The sequence below is a fragment of the Rhizophagus irregularis genome, chromosome 18 (genome assembly GCF_026210795.1).
Source record: "Rhizophagus irregularis chromosome 18, complete sequence".
NCBI lineage: Eukaryota > Fungi > Glomeromycota > Glomeromycetes > Glomerales > Glomeraceae > Rhizophagus > Rhizophagus irregularis.
Window position 1 is genome coordinate 2386362 of NC_089446.1, and position 25951 is coordinate 2412312.

Sequence of the window (25951 nt, forward strand, 5' to 3'; positions counted from 1 at the left end):
ATTATTTATATACTTCACAGTTCATACAAAATTATACCCGGTTACTTTTCGTGCATTACACATATTTATATACTTCAAATTATGTGATCATAGCGACTTTTGTTAATGTAATTTTGTATAATGAATTTTTAGTCAGATTAAATTATTCCTTTGCGGCTCTTCACTGTTAAAAAACCGAATTTTTTAATTTATTCAGAAACTTTTTTATTAACTAATTAATTGGTTAAATTTAAAAATTCACTTGAACTCTCGATATTCATATCATTAAATCTTTGCAAGTAATTGAAATTCGGCGGATTTGTTCAACATTCGTAATTTATTTTTAGTATTTTTAAAGTCATAGCTACAGAAAAATGATTAGTTGTTTCTCTTTAATAACAAGAACAAACTACCTATCCTAATTATGTTGTATTTTTTTTTATTTTTATATATAGGCACTGAAGATATTGAAAAATTTAAATATTTATGGTAAAACAACTCATAAAAAATTTTAGATAAAGCATGTAAACCTAATACGTGATTGTGATTTTACTACCATGTCCCAAGGAAACAATAGGATAAACTTGAGAAGGGATTTCCCATTCAGAAACTATAAGTTTCCTAATATTATTTACAGAAAATGCACAAGTACTGTTTTTCATATCCAGGAGAACAGTAACCTTATCCCCTTCTTTAAATTTTGCATCATACCATTTTTGTGTTTTATGATGGTAAACATAACCATCAGATCCAAGAACCCATCCATGTCGATAATTGAAAGGGAAATTAGTGAAAGAGAAATCATTATTTAAATTCTCATTAATATCACATATACCGATATAGATATGTTTATACATCTTATCAATTGAAATATTCCACTCATAAACTCCTCTACCCTTAAACACTAAATCTCCCAATATTGATTTAGGCTGTACAAATGGCCTGACAACGCCTGTAACTTCTCTACCCCTAAAATCTCTCAATGCGGGTGCAGATAGCTTAACCGTTTCAACAGTAAATCCATCATTACAAACATTAACCATGTTATCCACATTATCATTTTTCCACCTAAAAACGGGTATCCCACGAATAAATCCTGATTCCTCATTTACTGCTATTGAACAATAAACATCTTTGAGTTTCTCAATTGTATGAATATTAAACAGTTCAATATGTTTGATTTCTTTTGCATCCATTCGGTTTAAATTAATGTAATCAATTAATGTAGTCATATGATTTTTTATTTCTTCAATTACTTGTGGTTCACAAGTTGAAAAAAAACTTCCATCATCCAAGATTTTTTCAACGAGTGGATTGCTTTGTGTAACTTTTCTAATAGCTTTCATTAAAGAATATTCCCAAATATTAAATTCAGATGTTGCAAAAGGAATGCGAACATCAAAGGTCTTTTTTAAAAGATATCTTAAACCTTCTAATGATAATGAATCTCTATCCTTTTTTTCTAATTTATTCTTTGCCACACACTGAACTAAAATATGAACCATTTTATTGTCGACTTCTAAGGAGAACTTTCTAACACATTCTGATAAAAGTTTTTTTCCAATATCTACGTTTTCATTAATCAAAGGTTGTATAAATTCGATAATATGATCTTGAAGGTCAATCAAGTCAAAATGAACGGATGCATAATAAATTTCAACGATATTATCAACCTTTAAGTTCTCAACTTTAGATGTATATAAAAATTCCAATATAACTTTCATTGCTGTTGTATTAATATCATTAAATGAAAGTTTGTTATTACTTTTTGTTGATTCATTGAAAATGGATGAGTGGAAAACATCTGAACGAGTTGCTAAAATAACTTTACATCCATTAACCGTTCCATCCGAACATTCTAAAGCAATATCATAAAATCTTTCATCATTTATTATTCGTTTAAAATCATTTTCTAAAGATCTTCCTCGTGGAGATGAATTATCATCTTGCTCACTTATAGAATTTATATTTGTCATTATTTACAATAAATAAGAGGGAACGAGCTATGCTATTATATAACAAAGATGAAGAAGTAACGTAACACAAAGGCTTTGCAAACAAAGCCTGATGATGAAACCACCAGGGAATATACAAATAATGAAAGCGATGATTATTTTTTTCCTTCAAATTTATGAAAAAATGAAATTCAAGGTGCGTGGGAATATAAGAAAGTAAAAATTAATTTCAACTTATTAATACATTGCACAAAAGGCATGAGTAATACAAAATGTTAAATGCTTCTTATAAGTCCAAATATGTAATAGAATGATAATGATAATGATGATCTCATAATCAAAAAATAACATGTCAGCTCGAAATACTGTAATTGAACGCTTTTTTCCGGTCGGGTGCACGAGAGTTGACTGTATCTTCGTTTTAGGATCTTGTCCAACTTCAATCGTAATACTTTAATATTTAAAGTTTTGTGATCTTTATAAAAAACATTTGTGCCGACAATATCTCTCGTTATTAAACCAGATTTGCAGCTACACAAACGTTTTGTCAAATCAAATTTCATACTTATTGTAATTCGTCTAGTCATAAATCATAAATTATAATGTACATTTAGATTGATAGATGGCATATCCCATCTAGAAGTTTTCTTCATAATAATAGAAAATTATCAACTAACTTCCGCGTAAAACAAATTAATGTGAAAGTTTTTGTGTAGGACCTTGAAAGCCAATGTATTATATTATTATTAACTATTTACCTGATAGCACTAAAGAATTTCCGATAAAACAATATGATATTATTGCTATTGAAACTTGGAAATTTACAGTCTTTTTATGAGAAAATGTCTAGATTAAAATATTAGGATACGAGAACGATTGATATCAAATCTTTCATCTTCCAAAAGCAAAACTTGTCCGACTCACTTTGTGAATTAAAATTTGACATGTCAATTGAACCTGAATATTTTTATGAGCTAGCAAGTGTCTAATAATATAGAAAAAATAATTATTATCAATACAATCTTAAAAGTTGATTATAAAGTTCAAAAGAATTTATAAGTATTTTGGGTGGAATGATGATATTGAAAATTTCCTGGAACGTGATAGCTCACTTTATTACAAATTTTCAAGGTGAATTTGAGTATACATTTCCCCAAAAAATACTCAATCTAAAAATCTAAAAACACTAAAACGTTCATCCTACATTTGTTATGAAAAATTAGTAAATTTGGCCTTTACTTAAAATACTTGAATTAGGTAATTGTACTTGTATAAATTCGGTAGCTTAGTTAAAAATAGCGGAGGTTATCTCAGAAAGGTTCTAATCAATAATTATTATACTATTAAAGATAAACATCACTTTTACTAAGGCTGTCTTATTCTTATTGGCGCAATTTATAAAAATTGCCTTTTAATCAAATATTATTATATCAGATAAATTTATGAGACAGAAGAATCACACAAAAGAATGTTGAGAATTATTAAAAATAATGGTTAGATCTTCTTCGATAAATCTAGGAGGAATTGGATTTTTTGAACATTTAAATTTTCTTTGATATATTTTGAAGCATTTTTAGAAAATAGGAAGGGAAAACATGAACTTTCTACTGTATAATCACATCTGATTTTGACTATGAAAAAGAAAAAATATATGGAAATAATCAATAGATATACTGTAAGAATAATGGCATATTCAAAGATTTTAGATGTGTTGTTAAAGATTTTATATTATTAATTAAAATGTTCATTAATAAATTAATGTTTTTTTTCAAAATTTTTTTTTTCTGACAGTTTGGGCTCAATACAGTAAATATTCTCAGAATAAAAGATAATAAACTATTAATATATACAATTACTTAGAATTACTCAATATAAATAAAGTAATATGTGTTTCTAATTTGTAGCTTTAAATCTAATCTCTTTACTGCTACAGGCGCCATTAGTATGATTATTATTATGGATTATACTACTATTATCCTAAAAACTACTAATAACTAATAATTCCTTCATAAAGTCAAATTTAAGTGTAATATCTGATTTACACTAATAAATATACTCAAATATTATATACATTAGGTCAATGTAAAGAATTTGCAATGCAAATATTAACTTTAATGATAATTAGCCTCTAGAAATTCTATTTGAATTCATTTAAGAAAGAGTAATATGATTTCTTTTTAAATTGTAGAAAAACTGGTTATATCTGATGTATTTATCTTCCAATCCAAATCTCAAGATTTATGGCAAAAAATAATAACTTCTAACAAAAAATATCTATATTTTTAAATCATATCACTTATTTTTTTCATCAATTTTATTTACATATGATTATTATTAATTGCATTTAAAATATAGTTGATCCCCTCTATAGTTATCTAAATATAATCACATTCCCCTATAAGTATATTTACATTAGCCCAAACTACTAATAAACTTATTAAAAAAACTACTTTTTAGTTATACCATATAGTATTTTTATAATTATATTATTTTTTTAGTCCTAAAAGATATGACTATATAGAAAATTGACTGTATAAATGGCTTTGAAATTGATTTTTATAGTAAAGTTAAAACTTGAAATTTGAAATTATCTTCTATAATAAACAACTTAATTTATTTAATAGCTAAATTATATTCAAAATTATTTGAATTCTTTAACTTAAAATATTAAAGTGTATAATTATTTTTTTTTTATATATAAAAATATTTTAAATCTAAAATTATTTTTAAGATTAGTATATTTTTTAAAAATCAACTTAGAGGTTATCTATAATAGTTGATTATATATCTTATTATAGAATTTGTAGTAAAAGCTGATGTTTACAAGTTTACTAAAAAATAAGCATACATACTTTAATCTTTATAATGTATTATATTATTCCAAAAAACTTTTAATAAATCAGTCTTACTGTAAAATTACAGAAAATAGTACTTATAGGTTTATAAAGTAAGTATATTATGCTCCTATTCATACATAGTTTCATATTATTTTAACTAATAAAATATCTAATAACTTACTTTTAGTATTGCTATAAAAAGATTTTTTAAAAAATATATTATACTCTATTCTATAAAACCATTTCATATTATACTATACTATTTTACAATCAACTAATTTTATTATAGAAACGTTAATATTTACAAATTTATTAAAAATTAAAAAGTAAGTTCTAATATACTGTATTTTAATTTTTATATAATATAATATTACTTCAAAAAATTCCTAATTAACTTATTGTAAATCTGCAAAAAATCTGATATTTATAGGAGAATTCTAAACATTTTTCACCTAATTAAATAATAAATATATATAGTTAAATTTTAATTTGTAATAACTTAGCTAATAGTAAATACTGTTGATTACTGCATATAATACCTAGAGTCTTATTCAAGAACTCAATATTTTAAATTGAATAATATTCACAGGTATTTTATGAAAAACTAGATACTATATTTAAATATAAATTATATGAAAAGTGGTAAATTATTAGATGTTATATTTGGAATATTATTTAAGAACTAGGTAGCATAGATAGAGATGGGCAAAATGGAAAAATTTGATTTATAATACATATAATGCGTATTATATGCTATACATGCTGCCCAAATTATTTTGGAATACTATAATTATAATTTGAGATGCTGTAATTTATTCAATTTATATATAATTTACTATGTAAAATGCCAAAATAATTTGGGATATCATAATTGAATTTAGGATTTTACTTATAATTATAGCAGTTCAAAATAATTTGGGTGGCATGTATATTATGTGCATTATATATATAATACACATTATATATTTTGGCCAAAATTAAGACATAATTTTATCAGAAGTACAATTTCAGCCAAAATTATATTATATAGTATATTGTGCATATCATAACTATTTATCACTAAACATCACTGGTAAAAAAATGGTCTATCCTACACATATCCTACACATATCTTACATATATCGGGTACTCAAAATGTAGAAAATCATACACAAATAATACACATATCATACACATATCGGGTACTTATATATATAGTATACCTATCAGGTACCTGATATATGTATGATATATATATTAGTACCCGATATGTATATGATATGTGTATTATTTGTGTATGATTTTCTACATTTTAAGTACCCAATATGTGTAAGATATGTGTAGGATAAATCATTTTTTTACCAGTGGCATAGATGGTGAATAATATCTGAATTTTAATTTACTTTTAAAAATACTATATAGTAGTCAATAGTATCATTAAATTCCTTTTATTAAAGCAAATCCAATAATAGATAATTCATTAAATTCAATTAACAGATTATTTAAAAACAGAAGTATGTAGAATAAAAAATTTTTTAAAAAATACCTTTAAAATAAGTAACTTTTGAAAATTTTATATGATCTATAAATAACTTTTATCAGCATCTTCTTATAAATTTATAAATAAATATATTTTATTTTCACTTATATAGATTATTTTAGTATATTTAAAATAATTAAAGTATAATAATAAAAAAAGATGTAATAAAATAAAAAAAAGAAAATGTAATGAAAAATACCAAGAAAAAGAAAAATGGAAAAACAATTAAAGAAAAAAGTAAAATATAAGAAATATTTATATATATATTTAAGGATTTTGTTTTTTATTACACCTGCGTTATGTTGCACCCCTATAATATGTTACATATAAAAGTCAAAAATGACATTCTAAATCCTTTTTGATATATTAAGAAAACTTGTAGAACAGTCAAAAATACGTATAGTATAAGGTTTCTTATAGTACATAGTAAGTGCATAAGGTCTCATGCAAGGATTTTTTAAAAAATGGGAAATCTTAACGAAGTCATGTGATAAAAATGATCAACATAATTAATATATAAAAATTACCAAAAAAGGGAGATTGCAGGTACGAAAAAAACATATTCCTTATATTTAATATAAGAATTTATACTTTAAACTTATAATAAATATTATTATTTTTTTTAAAAAAAATCCAAAATCTATATTTTTAATATTTTAAATTTATAAAAAAAATAAAAGTTTTTTTCAAAATTTATCTTTAAAATACTTAAAAAAACTGCAAAAATAAGTAAAAAAAAATATTTAATATTTTATATAAAAATTTTTTTTTTAATTTAATATTTTTATATATTACAAACTAAATATTAGATTAATTTGCTAATTCAAAAACTTTGAAATCTAATAAAAATACTTTAAAAAATATCCAATAATTTTTCTTTTAATATTATTTAATTAATAAATTATTTTTTCAGATATTGCAAAAAATAAATATTTTTTTAACTGAAAGTAATGTAAAAAAAATACTTTTTTGTATATAAAAATATTTTTTAATAAATGTATTGTAAAAAATTTATTTTTTGAATTAATTTAAAATTCACCCCAGGTTATTTTTAATTTTAATCACCCGAGGTGATTACTTTAATTTTTAAATTTAATTTCACCTAGGGTTATTTTAAATAAATTTTAATATTATTTCACCTCGGGTGATTTTAAATTTTTTTTCACCTGAGGTGAATTTAATTATTTTTAAATTTCATTTCACCTCGGGTGATTTTCACCCTATTTGTATGTCATACAAACACTTTCAAATAAATGTTTGTCTCACTAAACTATTTTCGTTTATAAAGATGTGATAATTAATGCAGTATCGCTTATCCTTGCAAATTGATAGATTTATACATGAATATTGCCTAGAAAGAGGCTTTGGTTATCAGGTTTATCGAAATGATAAAGACTTAAATGATCATACTATTACCCGTCGCAAATCATTTCGTTGTTCTCTAAGTGGTAATTATGAGGCACGTAAGAAAATTGATCAGAATGAACATCATGTGCGAGACTCTAACAAAACAGGATGCGAGTGGCATTGCAACTTCAAATTACCAAAAACAGAGCAACAAATAAGATGTACAACATTAGTAGATGTACATAATCATGAATTAAATCCCACTGAGATTGCTCATCTTAATGCAAGATATCGTCAATTCAATGATGACATAGGTACGGGATTTGAGATTTTTTACAGATTGCAAGGTTGCGCCCATTATACAATTAGAGATTCTTAAGAAAAAACATCCACATCATGTTTTTCATAAGCAAGATGTCTATAATTCAATCTATAAGCTACGTGAAAATTGTAAAGATGAATCTCCAGACTCTGGTTCATTTCTTAATAGTCTTTTTGAAAAAATGACTGAGGATCCGAATTGGAAAGTGTTCATTCGTCACTCTGGTAATGAACGTCATTTATCGGGCATTTTTTGGATGTCATCTGAGCAGCAGGACTTGTATCACCATTTTCATGATGTATTATTGAATGACAATACATGCAAAACTAACAAATACAACATGTATCTAAGTGTATTCATAGTCAGGGGATAATTATGGAAGGTTCTGGAATGTTTGGCAAAAACGCACTTCTAAGGTAGGACTTGCAGATTCGGCATCTACATATACGTGGATCCTGCAATGCTTAACAAAGGCAACTAATAATTTGGCTCCAAAATCATTTTGGACTGATTCTGAACCTGGTCTAATCAATGCAGCATCTCACGTTTTTCCCGGTAACACCTCATTTTCACTGTCTTTTTCATATATGGCAGAATATTATAAAACATCTTAAAGCAAAATTAGGCGAAAATTTTCTTTCTTTTAGTAAAGCATTTTATTCATGTCGAAATGCTTTAAGTATTGAATTATTTGAACAAAAATGGAAATCAATGATAGATTTATTTCCAGAATGTCAATCTTATATGACAAAAGCTTTATATCCTAATCGTTCTAGTTGGGCTAAATCTTATTTACCATTCCAATTTAATGGTGGAATACAGAAGACTCAAAGCGTTGAATCTTTTAATGCTATTATCAAGAAAGCAGTAAACAGCACTAGCACTCTCTGTGACGTTGAAAAAGCTATTGACAAAAGACATGAAAGTGAATCCAAATATTGTCAACTAATTGATCTTAAAGCACGTCAAACAACAGTTGGGATTCCTCATTTATCATCCCAGTTTTTTTCTAATATTGACGTAATTCTTATCCATTTCTTAACGCCACTTGTATTGTCATGGCAAAGGTTTCAGATTTCTCAGTCATTTACTTATGAAGGTCAATTGGTAACATCATTTATTGAGGTAATAAATCATTTCGCAAATCATGTGTTTAAGTTTGATATGAAAATATTAATATTTACTTCATTTGTTATATATTATATAGGATTTGGAGTCTAATACCACCAGTACTGATTTTGTAGAGAATCTAGTTGACGAACCCCAAGTAACATTACAATCACTTCTAAGTGGTATTGAACTTGGGAATATTATTGAAACATGGAGAATACGTCGTATAGGTGGATTATCACAACGTGAAAATTTAGTGGCACTGTTATCTGATGGAACTCACCTCTGTACCTGCATGGAAACAGTTACAAAAGGCATTATCTGTCGCCATTTCTGGAGGGTAATGTTATATTCAAGTTCGGCAAAATTTCATATCAGCACGATACCTGCTGATATACAAAGATAACATAACTAATTTGGATTGCAGTTTTGAAAATTCACCAGTTCTTTCTGCAATAGAACCTGTAGATACTTCAACATCATCAGTGCCACCACCTCAAAATAACTTTACACTTCAAAGTTTGCGTTATTTTCAAGGAGTAGAACATATTCAACCTAATGAAATCATACGCCAAAATAATTCCAAAAGAAATCGATTTGGAGTTGCATTTTCTACAGCAAAAACTGCTATAAATGTTGCTTTGGAAACAAAAACTGATGAAGAATTAATTAAGATACTAAAAGATTTTATTGCAGCCAAACATGAAATACAATCAGAAAGAAATGATCATACTAATAATAATTTAGAAGTGAATAATTATACAGAAGATCAATCGGAGACAAGATACTAGCAATATAATTATTCCTTTACAACAGCACTTAATTGGGCAGATTACTAATCCTAATGTTACTAAAATACGAGGTGCTCCCTCAAAGAAAAGATTGAAGAGCGCTATGGAATTATCAAAAAAACGGGTCCCGATGCAAGAAAACCTGAATGATCCAAATTATCAAGTGGCAAAGAGTCAACGCAGGTGTCTGTTATGCGGAAAACCTGGTCATTACCAGAAAAAGTGTCCAAATGCTAGGGATGGGAAATATAGAGGTATTATACTATACTTCCATAGTTTTATACCAGAGTGCACTCTTTATTTGATTTTTTATTGTACTAATAACTACTTTAATTAATATGAGAGCAGCGTAGATTTTTATGTATTGTAACTCTATATTAGAAAATTATAATCGGAGAGGAGAACGACAGATATTTTTGATGTAATTTTAATGTAATTCAAATACTAATAAAAACATTATTTGTTGTTATAAACGAGATTTATTAATGTAAATTATATAACTGATAATACATATGTTATTTATTATATTAAAAAATAAATTAATTTTTTTTTTGAAACGTAAAATTCGATGTCACATGACCAGGTGATTTTCACCCGGGGTGAGCGTTAAAATTATCCTTATTTTTTAATCATTTCTTAATAAATTTATATATTGAAGTTTATATATAAATATTTATTAAAATTAAATTAAATTTGAAAATTTCTAAAGAATTTATAAATTTTTATAAATCTATAATTTTGGAAATTATTACAGATTTTTGCAAAAATATTATTAAAAAATATAAAATATATAAAAAGTTGCATTTGCAATATTATACAAATTTTTATAAAATTGTATTAAAAAAAGTAGTAATTTGCTAAAATCTAATCTGAAAAAATTTGCTAATAAATAATAATATTATAAATAAAAGAATTTTTATTGTTATTTTTTTTTTCAAATAACAACTTAATTTAGATAAAAAAAAGTAATTATATATATGTAATGATATAATTTTTATTATATTTTTTAAATAAATAAATAAAAAACTATCATTAATTTAATAATTTTAGTTAGTGTGACAAATTTTCTAATAATAAAAAATACTTAGACCTTATAAAATAAAAAAAAATTATGTTTCAATAAACAAATATTAATTTTAAAAATTATTATTATTATAAAAGTTCTAATATTATATCTATAATAGATTTAAAATAATAATAAATTTTATCTAATATAGCTATTAATTGTATTAATTATAAATTGGAAATTTTAAAAATATTTTATAAGTCTTAACTGTTAATATTAATAGAAAATCCTAAATATTTTTAATATAATTTATATTGAAGTTATTCTACATTTCTTATTTTTAAAAGATTTACTAGATTTTAATAAAATTTATATCTAGTATTGCTACCTGAAATTCATTTAATGATAAAATTCAAAAATTTGAAACTCAAAAACTTTATTTTTAATAAAAAAATTAGTAAATTCTAAACTTTTCTAAATAATAATTAATTTTGAAAAAGCATAAAAACAGTTTAAGCAATTAATTTATTATAAAAAATACTAAAATAGATTCAGATTGAATTTTAACTAAACTAAAATTTTGAAAAATAGTTTTGGCAAGCATTCTTATTTATATTATTAGATTTATCTTAATAAGAAGAATTTAATAGTAATAAAATTGCATTTTTAATATTAATATTAATTAAGTTATTGTAAAAATATATTTTAATTAGGATCATTTTAACGTTCACCAAAGTGAATTTCACCATATCATGTGATATTTATTATTATATTAAAATTTAGTAAAATTCATTGCATCAAATTTTTTTTGTGTTTGAATAAATATGTAAAAAAAAGTTTTTTCTATTAACCATTTAAGCATAAAATTTTAAAGTTTTATTGACAAAAAGTTTTTTTTAAATTACAAGAATATTAACATAACTTCAATTAAACTATTACACCCATCCACTAACCATTTAATCCAGATTTTTTATTAATTTAAAACCTATAAGTATAATAATGCATAATATATATAATCCTTTATAATAATAAAAAATGAAATGAAAGTGAAATAGGTTGATAAAAACAGATGTAAAATAAAATGAAACAATACAAAGTGAATTAAGATGATGAAAAATAAAGTGGAATGTTGCAAAATGAATTGGAGTGATGAAAAACGATATGGAGCGATATAGAGTGATGAAAACCGATATGGAATGATATGAAGTAATAAAAAATATGAAGCGATATGGAGTGATGAAAAATAATATAAGAGCGAAAGGAATAATGATAAATGAAAAGGATAATTAAAAACAAAGTGAAAGCAAAGGGAATGAATGATAGAAAGATAAAAATACTAGCAATAAAAGTGAATTTTACCTTAAACTTCTTGAAGTTATTTGAAATTGTTATTTTTGTAAAACAAGTTAACAAGTTAGCATAAAAGAAAAAGAACATTAAACTAGCAAAGTAATAAGAAAATAAAAAAATATTACCTTAAGAAGTTCCAGTAAAAGCTGGTCATTTTGAAAATAATACTATAAGAAAGCAAAAAACAAAATATGCGTTACACATTTGTGTAATATGAAATCATCTGGTGAATTTCACTAGGGTAAATTTAAAATTTTAATGCATTGCAGATCAAGGTAAAATTCACCAGAGGTGAATGTAAAATTAGTCCTTTTAATTATATATTATTTATAAATTAAATAAAAGATGTTTAGATTTTATTAATAATTCTTAAGTATAAATTAAAAAAAATATATTTAACTAAAAAAGCAAATTTTTCTTAAAATATTTTCTAGTTACTTTGAAATTATTATATAATTAATATTGATAGTAAAGTAGTTTAATAAATAAATTTCTTTTAAAAACTTTTTTGAATTATTGACTTTATTCATTTAATTTTTAATTAACTTAGTATTGTAATTCTTTTTTTTATATTAAAGTAGCTAAAAAATAACAAAAAAATTAAATATTTGTTATCAGTAAATAGCAATTAATAAAAATTATAGAAAATTTTTATGATGTAAAATTTTTAATTTATTTCATTAAAACTTTAAAGCCTAAATAAAGTAATTAACAAAACTATCTAAAAATAAGAATTTTATATTTAAATATATTTTTAAAAAACAATTTTTTTTAAATTAAACATGATCTATTAACTAGTTTTTATTTATATTTAAATATTAAATCTAAAATAACAAATAAGTATATCTAATAATTATAATAAAATAATAAAATAGAAAATTTAATTACCTTTATTATTAAATAATAGGAAATATGAATGAAAAAGTAATTAATAATATTATTACTATTGAATCTTTTGTTTTTACAATTTCTTTACTATAAGGAAATTTCTCAAATTAATATTTAATTTTAAGATCAATTGAATTTAAAATACCTTGAAAATTTTTTTATGATGATAATTAATACAAAGTATATTTCTTGAATTAGTAAAAAAGTGAATACTCTTTTTTACTTTATTTAGATTTTTTGGGAAATATTTCCAGATTTTCAAAATTTCAAATCCTAATTCTAATTTTATTGCTTATATATAATTTCAATTTCAATACTTGATTATCAAAATCAACATCTTTCAATTAGGTAAATGTTACTTATGCTAATATATTGATACAGTTACCTATATAGCTAGAAGGAGTAAAAGTAAATTCAGAAAATTTTAATTAATTATTATTATATCATCAAAGAAAAACTCATTGGTAAAATTCATTATATTTGACACTTACATTAGATAAGAATTTTATTGATCTGAATGATATATATAACAGAAATAAGATTTTAGTAAATGCTAGAAGTGTTGGAAGCCTTTTTTCTAAAGCTAGAGATTTTATATTTACATTGGAACATCACTATGAAGGAAGGTAGTATATTCATTTAAAATAACAATAACTAAATAATTTAGATAGAAGAGTAATTATACGCAAAGGTATAATTTTTTTATTGTATTCTTTAAGTAGATGAACATAAAACTATCACTAATTCACTAATTTGATGGTTTTAGTTAGTAAGCTGAATCTCCTAATGATAAAGAGTAAAAATCTGTATTCCAATGGACAAAATGTCAATTTTGGAGATTATTACAGAATTTCTGACATCGCCCATCACAGGTTCAAAATAATAACAGATTTCATCTAATATGACTGCTAACTGTCATCAATTATAAACTAGAAAATTTAAGAGTATTTGTAAGCCCTGATAATATCCTTGAACATAAATCAAACAAATATATTTAATTAAAAAACAAACCTTTTCTTAAGATATCTTCCAGTTGCTTTGAAATCATCGTATGATCAATTTTGATAGTAAAGAAGTTTGGTGAAATTTTCCATTTCCCAAATATAAATTTCTTCCTAAAAGTTCGATAATACCAACATTTTATTCATCTAATTATATTTGTTTCCAATAAATATGTTTTATTTAATACGACTAGTTAAGATTTTGAAAATTAATTATGAGAAACGCGAGCCTAGGTAGAATAATTGACAAAACTACCTAAAAATAAGAATTCCATAATTTAAAACATATCTTTAAAAAATAATTCCTTTTAAATTAGACACTCAAACAAGATTTCAAATTTTTTTATTGTATAAATTAATATTTGAGTGTTAAATTCTATAATAAGCATACCGTTTGAAAGAAAAGAAAGAAAAAACCAAATTTACGTGTCTATGTATGAATATATAATAGGTAATATCTGTGTGTATCATTTTCGGATCGATTCAATTTTGGCGCTTATAATAAATCAAATAAACCAAATATGGATTTTTGTTAAATTCATAATGCGTTGTAGCCATTTAATTCTTTCTCGTAAATTTTGTTTGAGATAAGAATGTCCAAGCTTAATAAAGATATTCTTTTCGTGTTATTTGAAGAAATACAAGATGATCCAAAATCTCTTTTTTCATGTCTAATAGTTAATAGACTCTGGTGTGAAACCGCGATTCCGATTCTCTGGAAGAATCCTTGGCGCTATAATATTAATTATCGAAGTAAAAATTTCTTATTCAACATTATTACATTGTCTTTCTCCGATGATATTAAAGATTTTCTATCAAGACAAGGGATAAAATTATCTCCAGTTTCACATTCATATCGACCATTTTTATTTGATTATTTATCTTTCTGTAGAAGTATGAACGTGAATGTAATTAACGAAATAATTTCTATCGGATCTTGTCTTGCTTATAATCAGTTTCTTTTACAACAAGAAGTTTATAATCTCTTTATGAGAAAATTCTCCGAACTGAAGTATTTGGATATGAGATCAATTGAACATCAAATCTTTTATTTCCCAAGAGCTATGGCTTGTCTTGATTCGCTTTGTGAATTAACATGTGATACATCAATTGATTCCTCGTATTTTTATGGATTGGCACGTATTTGTAATAAAATTGAAAAACTAATTATTTTTAATGCATCCCCAAAGGTTAACCGAGGAATTATTAAGTTAATTGAAGTTCAACGGAAGTTAAAATACTTTGAGTGGGAGGATGATTGTGACGAATTTGAGGAATATTTTGATATTGTCGATATTTATGAAGAAACCTTCTTGGCGTTGGCGAAAAAAGCGGATACTCTTATTCATTTTATTACGAACTTTCAAGAAGAATATGAATTCACATTTCCATCAAGGATACTTTCAGAGTTTCATAATTTAAAAACATTGAAACTTAATTTTCATCCCATATTTGATTATAGTTATGATGAACAATTGAAAAATTCGGATTATCCTAATCTTGAATCATTTCAATTAGATGATATTACTTTAATCAGCACAGTCGCCTGTATAATTAAAAATAGCGGCGGACTTCTCAGGAGAATTTTAGTCAATAATTATGATGTTGTTGAAGATAATTTTAACGAAGAATCTCTTATTCTTATCAATGCAGTTTATGAACATTGTCCATTAATTGAATATTTATCACTAGCATTTCCATCATCAGATGATCATTTCGTCGAGTTCGAAAAATTACTGACGCGCTGTCAAAAATTAAGAATATTGGCAATAAGTATATCAAATGTCAGTGAAAAATCACATGAACAAATGACAGTGGATAGAGAAAAATTATTGAGAGCACTAATTAGATCATCATCGACTAATCTAAGGGAAATTAGATTTTTTGAACATTTTAGATTTACTTCTGAAACCTTAGAGGATTTCTTAGAAAATTTGAGAGGACGGCCTGCACTTTCTATATTCACGTGTGATCTTGGTTACATTAAAGAAGATCTCGCGGAATATGCGGAAATAATCAACAGATATAAGAAAGATGGTGTAATTAAAGATTTTAAATTTGTTGATAAAGAACATATGCATTTTTAGAAAACATTGGATTAAACTTAAATTCTATTATTATTTTTATTATTATTATTACAAACATAATCTAATAAAATTAGTAATATTACATAATAAAAGACATGTTATGCAATGTAGATGTTTTTGATGATATTATTTTGACTTGACTTTTAATTTGGGTTCATTTATACGAAAGATTAAAATTATCCTAACAATCAAATTAGATTTCGGCAATATTATTTTAACGTTTTTGATGAATGAAGATTTTGTCTGTAAGTAATGAAGTTAAGTTTGTAGCGCGTGATAATTAGCAAAGAAGGGAATTTTTTTTATTCATAATATTATGTTTCTCTCTCTTTTTTTTCTACTGATATAGCTTCATCTTTAGGGCTTCTGTTCCCTGTCAACACGTTGCATTAGAATAACATGGAGATTAAAGATCACTAATATTTTCGGTCGATCGATACTATTAAAGAATATAATAGATATTATGATTTTGACGGTAATGCGGTGAGTAGTTTATTAATTATATAAACATTATCAAGTGTTATCGACTGTTATTTATTTTAATATTTTCTTTTTTAAATAATCAAATATCATATTCAGAGGAGGAAAATTGGCTTATATGTGAAAATAGAAGAGTTTCGTAGCCTTTACTAAATTCATGTCGAGATCTTTCGGAAAAAAAAATTCCTCGGGAACTATAGTTCATTAATTCATCAAAATCACCAAAGTACCAAAGTATTTAATTTTGTCAAATTTAATAACCGACCTCCTGATCAAAATTTCTACATTATACTTTATTTATTTTTCTATAACAGTAAAAAATAAATATAATCTTTTACATTTCTATTCCATCTGTCTTCTATTAATAGATAATTGTCCATATTTAACGTTACTTGTTAATTTTATTTTTAATTGTAATTCGTTTGATCGTAATCTATTCAAGGTGATATTTCAAAGGTTGGATAAGTTGAATGAATTCTTGATGATTTTAATAAAAATAGTGATAAGGCAGAACTTTTAAAAAAATTATTGATTAATCCATCAAGTGGCCTTTGATCCGGTTATTAATGGTGAGGAATGGACACTTGGCCCAGTCATGGTGGGGATAAGTGCTTGTGTATAAAACAAATATGATAATAAATAAGAATAAAATAGTACTAGTGGTATAGTCCTCTGTTGTAAACAAATTACGGGAAGTAACAGTTAAATCAGGAGGTCTTTACGGAAGTACTTTTGTCAATGAAGAGTTTCTTAAATTTTTGGGTCGTAAAGTTGGTATTAAAGCCTTAGGAGCTTTTAGCTTCTTTTCTATCCAGGATAGGCAATATAAAGATAGACCATATCACCTAGTCCTTTACTGACACCTGTGCCCAATATGATATATGTGAACGTCTCTAAATTAGGGATAATTCAATTTTAATTTGCAATTATTTTGGAAGGAGGTGATTAGAGTTTGATCCCTTGAATATGCAATTACTCTTGAATCTAAAACTCACTTTTATCAATTCTGATTTTAATTTCGCGATCGGCGAACATCACCGCTATTTTTCTCTCCCACATACATACTTCTATCATGAACGTTCACGGAAAAATGAGGGCTTCATCTTCCCGCGCTTATTCTTTGATTCATTCAACTTTAAATAAAAACCAAATTATACGTTTAAACTAATATGTTTATTCTGAAGTCTTCTTTAAAAATGTTTCAATATTTTACACTATTCTAAGTCTTTATACTATTTATATTACTTAATACACTACAAATTATAAAATCAAAGATTCAAAAAAAAAAAAGAAAGAAATTTCGTAAATAAGTGAAACCCTCCGCAGTTCACTGCTAATTATTTTTACAATACCGGTTTCTATCTTTGTAACTGATTATCAAATTGCAAGAAACACATCTAAATCACCGATCACTCCATAATATTATTCATATTTATTACTAATTTCGTATATTCATCAATATAGATTACTTTTCTAACTTTCAAAGAATTCCTCAAGCTCCAAAGAAATGAAAAAATCCAAATTTTAAATTATCCAAAAATGATAAATGCTAAACTTGCTAGTACTTTTAATAATTGTTTTCACAATCCAAAACTAAAATACGAGATTGATCAAATAAAAAAGCAATACTGTTTGGTCTTAATTCTTAGACTCTCTATTGCTTCTGAGTAATGAATGTTATGTAATTCATAAACTTAATTTCCTAATATTTTATATAATAGAAGAAAGTTGAATATTATATGCAGTATCATCACATACTTTTTAAAGAAAGAATTCTCTATTTTTTATTTATTTTAAAGGAATTTTAATTATTTCTATCGATTTGTTTTTTCCTTTTTTTTTATCGTAATACTTTTTAACTGAACGTTTAACGTTTGCATAGGTTGTTGACATTCTCGAACTTGGTGATATCGTCGGTATCATGGAAATGAGAAGAGTCATTAAGCATCTTGTTGCAAATCATTATAGTAAAATTTTATATATAATCATTCCCAGGGTCACGAGTAAATCACTACTACAAAGCCACAAAAAATTGCGATAAATTATTTTTTAGTAATTTCTCTTTAACAACTTTTATATATAATAAAATATCCTTTTATATATTTGTCTTATATTTCTTTGTATAATATATATAATTAAAGTTAGTGTATAAAGGTACACGACACTTCACATTCCGCACACTTCAAACAATTCACGTACGTCGCATTAATGTCCTGTTCCCGGCACAACCAATATAAGTGTACGCCTTAGCTCTGCAGAAGTCGACTCTGTATTCACCGAAGGGTTCAAGTGCATTAGTTGCATCGTCCGGGCATTTTGCTAAGTTTGATATGGGCAATGCCTTTGTGTATATCATCAATCAACCGTCGCACCTCACTTACTATTGTATATAGATATTTTTTTTTACGTTGCTGGAAGCGAAACAATCGGTTTGTGGAGTGGAAAACCGGACATTACCTATGATGGGATCGAAGCATGATTAAACGGATTTTTCACATAATAAAAGATGGTAATATTTGACATAACAACGAAGTTCACGAAGTTTAAAATACTTTTAGAATGTTGAACATCCGCATAGCGTGTCGGTATTCTACAATTTAATAGTGCAACAACCTCTTTCTTCGTAGGCTTTTTCAAAGGTTAAGATTCTAAAAGCTGACAGCTATTATCAATTACCATGTATTGAGATAAGAGGTTCAGCAATGCCAGAAGGGATTAGAAACTGTATTATTGAAGATTTTCTGAGAATGCATAAAGGTACTATCACTATTGCAAAAGGGCTATCCAGTTTATTTTGGCGATTCTATATAGCGTGGCAGTTACGGAAAGGGACCTATTGGTTGGGTAAATGAAATGGGAGAAATAATTATTTCATGTAACCGAGCTTAGAATAAACGTACTTAAGTTTAATTGCCTCAACTGGGTGATAACACAAGTTTCCATTTGACCAGCAAAAAGAATCATTGATTTATAGGAAGCGGGTGAAAATTGATCAGTAAAATAGATAAATTTCATCGTGCACTTCTATACTTTGTAATAACAATTCATCAGACGCGTCCATCTCAAAACTTGATATTCATCTTAGAAAATTAGATAACGCATATAGACAATTATATATAAGATTAATCCTTGATTCAGATGTTATATATTTAAAAAATAGTATTCTTATTATTATGTATTTTTTAGTTTATATTTATGTATGAATTTATAATAAACTGTAAGCTTTCAAGTGTGATATTTATCACATGATATCAGACCAAACATGAACTGATCGCCAAATTAAACCCAGTGTCAAGAAAAAATTACAATAATAAAGGTGAATGTATAAGCGATGTAATTCACAATATTTATCGAAATACCTACATGATTTTATGATGCAATCGAAAAGAAAATACGGGCTAACTTTTGTTTATTTCCCCGAACGAATGCCTAGTTGACATACTCCATTAATCTTTCTCGACCAAGTTTGTTTGCAGCGAAACCATTGACAGTCGTATAGAGGTTGAATCACGGGGACAAATAACTGCATCAAGCTTTCCTGCAATGCCAGATCAAATAGTTAGCTACTAACAGGGAAGAATTGAGTGGACGTTTCAAAATAATACGACATATTACCATTCTTGAAATTTACTTTATCAGCATTTGATCGTAGAGCTTATACAAATATGACTGTTTAAATTTAATTTTGAAACCTATTTACTGTATATAAAGATTATAAGCTTTATTATAACTAGAGTAATTTTAGATACTTAATAGCATTTCTTTTTGTTGATGTTTTTTCTACAAACAAGAATCTGATACATGAGAATTTCATTATTCATACTTTAATCAAATTACCGGTTTTTCATTATTATTAGGTGTTTCATAAATTATTATCAAAAAAAAATTATTCAGTATTGTCAAATGATATCCATTGCATCTTTCTGTTGCTAGAGAACTGTAAATTAAATCTGCAATTAATTATAATGACCATTAAATTTGTTGTATTTAAAGTTTAAAAATACAATTCTACTAAGGATAATTTTATTTTGAGCTTCAATTTTAAATTTTTTTAAATTAAATTGTACATATTATGACCTTAAGAGGAATATTACTTTGAACTTGCCCATAATCCTGCTCTAATCTCGCAACTCCATCCATATTTTTCAACCCTCCATTTGATTTTGATATTATTATAGATCCATTCTGAAATTTCCATTCCTTTGCACTTTTTACGGATTAATTGTTTAAATCATTTTGGTCAAATGTTTACATTAATTTGGTCTAAAAAAATGATAGCCAAGATTAAGATAGTCGTGTTACATCACAAAATAGTCTAAATTTTGATGTGACACTGCATTTTGATTTTCGTATATAAATATTTAATTGATTTTTATTTTCAATGTTTTAGTTTATTTTACTATTCAAGAAAAAATAATGGCAACCCAATTTTTTTCGCAATTATCGCAAAATTTTACTGAAATTTTAGACGATGATGAATATTATGATGTTACAATTGAAGTTGGACAAGATCCTAAAGTGAAAATATTTCGGTCACATATGGTTATTTTAAATTATCGTTCAGCTTATTTTCGTAAAAATTTATTTAAAAATAAAAAGAATTCCGATGGTGTCTTGACTCATATAAAATTACCAAATATTTTTCCCGATATTTTTCAAATTATTTTAAAGTAAGTTGTTTCCGATAGCGAAAAATTAGTTCTTTATGATTAAAATTTTCTATAATTTAATAATTTAATACGATTAAATTCTTCTAGATATATGTATGGTGGAATCCTCTCCTTTGATGAAATTGAACTTTCAGATATTATCCATTTGTTGGTTGCAGCAGAAAACTTAAAATTGCAAGAAATAGTTAATTATCTACAATTATATTTAATTGAAAATAAATCATCATGGATGGAAGAAAATTTTACTTTCATTCATAATACAAGTTTTCAACATGATTCTTTTACTGAGCTACAAAAATTTTGCACAGATATTATGACGAATTATCCTGAAAAAATATTTAATTCACTTGATTTCACTTCTATTCCAGAAAAATCATTAATTTCCTTAATTGAACAAGATTATTTAAAAATGGAAGAAATTGATGTTTGGGATCATGTATTAAAATGGGGACTTGCACAAAATTCTTCTTTGCTTCCTGATCCAGAAGAATGGTCTGATGACGATTTCAAATTAATGGAAAAGAGTTTACAAAAATGTTTACCTTTAGTTAGATTTTTTCAATTATCATCGAAAGAATTCTTGAATAAAGTGGTTCCTTATCAAAAACTTTTGAATCCTAAACTTTATAAAGATTTAATGAGTTATCATTTGGATGGCGATAATAAGATCATTTCAACAATTCAACCGGCTAGGGGTTTTAATATTGATTCAAAATTAATTACAAATAAAGCTGCATTATATATTGCAAGTTGGATTGATAAAAAAGAGAACGAACATCCTATTTATGGATTCACACCTTATAATTCTTTTGATAATCCTTATGAATTTAAATTACTGTTACGTGGAAGTCGTGATGGATTTTCTCCTGATAGTTTTCATAGACTTTGTGATAATAAGCCTAAAACTATATCAATTGTTAAAGTGAAAGAAACCGAAGAAATTCTTGGAGGTTATAATCCTCTTATATGGGAATCTTGTAATCATAAATTTTCACAAACTAATGATAGTTTTACATTTTCTTTTACGTCTACAAACCTTCTCAAAGATACCATTTTAAGTAGAGTAAAGAATTCAGATTATGCGATTGCGTCTAATAAGGAGTCTTGTTTATGCTTTTTTAATAACCTCATTGTAACGGGTTCTAAAGGTTATTGTAGTAGGCTAAACTACGAAAAAGTTATAAGGTCTGAAGAGGGTGATTTTGACTTGGAAGATTATGAAGTATTTCAAATTGTGAAAAGATAAATTTAATATTATCCATGTACTTACACGTAGTTCTATTATTTACTATATAAATAAAATATCACAAGTCATTGGATTAAAGATAAAGTTTATTTCTCGGGAATTAATTTTATGGTCGACAGAAAAATAGGTTTCAGTTATTGTAGTTCATTACATTTCGTATCTTAACACGTCATTTTCGGTGATTTTTACTCATTGTGGTAACTTCATGGCACTGATTGAATTAGTTTACTTGTAAAAAACGATTCATAATTTAAGAATCTGTGGCTTCCCTTAGTAATTCCTTTTAAATCTTCAGCTAAATCTTTGTGTACTGCACTATGTAATAAATATCTTAATATTAAGTGCTGTACCATAATGCCAAAGTATTATAATTAAGATTTAAGATCTAAAAAAAAATAGTTCCACAAGAATCGCCAATGTATAGTTCTATAAAAAAAATGCTGTGTTACATTTAGCCCAAAATTGTAAATTTGATGTATCGCCGCATTTTTTGAATATAGTCTTTCGTTGGGAACTTTTTTTTAAAATAAATAATGGCAAACCAATTTTTTTCACAATTATCGCAAAATTTTATTGATATTTTAGATGATGATAAATATTATGATGTTATAATTGAGGTTGGACAAGATCCAGAAGTGAAAGTATTTCGATCACATATGGTTATTTTAAATTATCGTTCAGTTCATTTTCGTAGAAATTTATCAACTAATAAAAAGAATAATGAGGATAAATTAACTAATATTAAATTACCTAATATTTCACCCAATATATTTCAGATTATTTTGAAGTAAGTTGATTTAAGATTATTCAAACCTTCTAGAATTAATTAACTCACTTGGATGATTTTTTTTTAGATATATTTATGGTGGAATCCTTAATCTGGATGGAATTGATCCTATAGATGTAATCAATTTATTAATTGCGGCTGAAAGTCTAAAATTACAAGAAATAGTTAATTATTTACAATCATATTTTATTGAAAATGAAACTAATTGGGTGAAAGAACATTTTAATCTTGTTTATAACAAAATTTTCCAACATAATTCTTTTATTGAGCTACAAAAATTTTGCACAGATATTATCTCTAAAAATCCTGAAAAATTATCTAAATCACTTGATTACAATTCTATTTCAGAAAAATCATTAATTTCTTTAATTAAACGAAATGATTTAAAAGTAGAAGAAATTGATGTTTGGGATCATGTATTAAAATGGGGACTTGCACAAAATCCTTCTTTGCTTCCTGATCCAGAAGAATGGTCTGATGACGATTTCAAATTAATGGAAAAGAGTTTACAAAATTGTTTACCTTTTGTTAGATTTTTTTATCTATCATCAAAAGAATTCCTGAATAAAGTATTTCCTTATCAAAAACTTTTGGATCCTCAACTTTATAAAGATTTAATGAATTATCATTTGGATGGTGATAACAAGATCATTTCAACAATTCAATCGGCAAGGGGTTCAATTATTGATTCAAAATTAATTACAAGTAAAACTGCAGCATATATTGCAAGTTGGATTGATAAAAAAGAGAATCAACATCCTATTTATAGATTTAGACCTTATAGTTCTTTGGATAATCCTTATGAATTTAAATTATTATTACGTGGAAGTCGTGATGGATTTTCTTCTGAAAGTTTTCATAAACTCTGTGATAATAAGGCTAAAACTATAACAATTGCTAAGGTGAAAGGAACTAGTGAAATTCTTGGAGGGTATAACCCTCTTATATGGGAATCTAAGGATAATTTTGAGTATTCAGAATCTAATGAGAGTTTTATATTTTCCTTTACATTCATGAACCTTAATGATGTCATTTTAAGTAGAGTAATAAATCATCATAGAGCATTTTCATCCAATGTGGAATATTGCATATGTTTTGGTGATGACTTTTACATTGGAGCCGGTGCGATTGGATATTGTGATAAACTGAACTATGAAAAAGGTTTAAGACCTGAAAAAGGTTTTTTTGATTTGGAAGAATATGAAGTATTTCAAATTATTAAAAATGTTTAATATTTACAAAAAGTAAAGTAAGGAAGAATTACAAGATTGTGGCAGTAGAAATTAGATGATTTTGTGATCACACTAATAAATTTTCATTTATTCCAATAATTATTTCTCTACATGGACAATTATAGAGCTATTTAAAATACAATAATTATGAACAGAAAAGGAATTGAGTCTAATAGTAACAAAGCAACATGGATTGGATATTTATCCTATTTAGTCAACAGAATCACTGATAAGGAATGTAAAGACCTTGTAATACTGCATATCTTAGAAATTTATTACAATAAAATGAATTCTGAACGGATTTAATACATATTAGATTACCCACAATTACCTCAAATATCTTTCAAATCATTTTTAAAGTAAATTATCTAAGGACAAGAACAACCGTATTTTCATTTAACTAATTTCAATGATTTAATAAATATATTTATGGCGGCATTCTTACCTTGGATAGAATCGAATCTTCAGATATAATTGATTTATTGTAATCGCAGAGAACCTAAAATTGCAAGAAATATTTCATTATTTGCAATCGCATTTAATTAAAAAATGAAATTAATTGAATGAAGAACATTTACTCTTATTCATAATACAATTTTTCAACATGATTTTCTTATTGAGCTTCAATATCCTGAAAATTTGTTTAAATCATTCGATTTCACTCCAATTCCAGAAAAATCTTATTGATATTTGGGGACAGACTGTTAGATGGAGTTATTAGGCCAGTTTCTAGTAATCTCCGAATTTCTTCTTTAATAATAATAAACAATTGATTTTGATAAGAGGTCTGATAAAATCTTTGTTTAATAGGTCATTGAAACGAGGACTATACGATGTCCTATATTATTTCCAAACTTATAATTGGAAAATGATAATTTCACATCAAAAAAATTCATGAAAAAGTTTGACCTTATAAAAGGCTTTAGAAATCTCAACTTTATGAAGATTTGATAAATTGTTATGTTGATAGTGATGATAAAAATATTTCAACAATTTACAGCGAGACTAATTAACAATCCATCAAAGGGTTTCAAAATTAATTAAATAAAAATTGCAGCATATATTGATATCGAAACTTTCATAAACTTTGCAATATCAATCTTAAATCTTTACAATGGTTAAAATGAAAGGAACCAATAAATCATTAGAGGGTATGACCCATTTAATATAGGCAATAAAACTATTTATAGGGTCAAATTATTCATAGTTTTATATTTTCCTTTATATTTATGAATCTTAAATATGTTATATTCGAGTTATGCGATTAAAAGATATGGGCCACAATTTTTTATGATGGTACAAGACTATATGGTGCTATGAAAAACAATAATTATTATATTTTAT

General features: G+C 25.4%; 5 protein-coding genes across 5 annotated transcripts; 4 read left to right on the forward strand and 1 right to left on the reverse strand.

Annotated features, from left to right (window-relative positions):
• Positions 1–426: 426 nt before the first annotated feature.
• Positions 427–2136, reverse strand: OCT59_010171 (uncharacterized protein). The gene has a single exon (XM_025314735.2). It carries the CDS (start codon positions 1953–1955, stop codon positions 510–512), a length of 1446 nt encoding a protein of 481 aa, XP_025184410.1. The 5' UTR covers positions 1956–2136; the 3' UTR covers positions 427–509.
• Positions 2137–9341: 7205 nt separating this feature from the next.
• OCT59_010172 (uncharacterized protein) lies at positions 9342–9860 on the forward strand (the record flags this gene model as incomplete). Its single annotated transcript, XM_066132856.1, has 2 exons — positions 9342–9409; positions 9497–9860. 2 exons carry the CDS (start codon positions 9342–9344, stop codon positions 9858–9860), a joined length of 432 nt encoding a protein of 143 aa, XP_066000462.1.
• A 4736-nt stretch (positions 9861–14596) lies between these two features.
• OCT59_010173 (uncharacterized protein) lies at positions 14597–16288 on the forward strand. Its single transcript, XM_066132857.1, has one exon. The coding sequence runs from the start codon at positions 14699–14701 to the stop codon at positions 16190–16192; it is 1494 nt and encodes a 497-aa protein (XP_066000463.1). The 5' UTR covers positions 14597–14698; the 3' UTR covers positions 16193–16288.
• A 4768-nt stretch (positions 16289–21056) lies between these two features.
• OCT59_010174 (uncharacterized protein) lies at positions 21057–22688 on the forward strand. The gene is made up of 2 exons (XM_025314734.2): positions 21057–21342; positions 21430–22688. Exons 1-2 carry the CDS (start codon positions 21089–21091, stop codon positions 22586–22588), a joined length of 1413 nt encoding a protein of 470 aa, XP_025184409.2. The 5' UTR covers positions 21057–21088; the 3' UTR covers positions 22589–22688.
• Positions 22689–23068: 380 nt separating this feature from the next.
• OCT59_010175 (uncharacterized protein) lies at positions 23069–24921 on the forward strand. Its single transcript, XM_025310233.2, has 2 exons — positions 23069–23375; positions 23443–24921. The coding sequence occupies exons 1-2, from the start codon at positions 23122–23124 to the stop codon at positions 24605–24607; spliced, it is 1419 nt and encodes a 472-aa protein (XP_025184408.1). The 5' UTR covers positions 23069–23121; the 3' UTR covers positions 24608–24921.
• The last annotated feature ends 1030 nt before the right edge of the window (positions 24922–25951 follow it).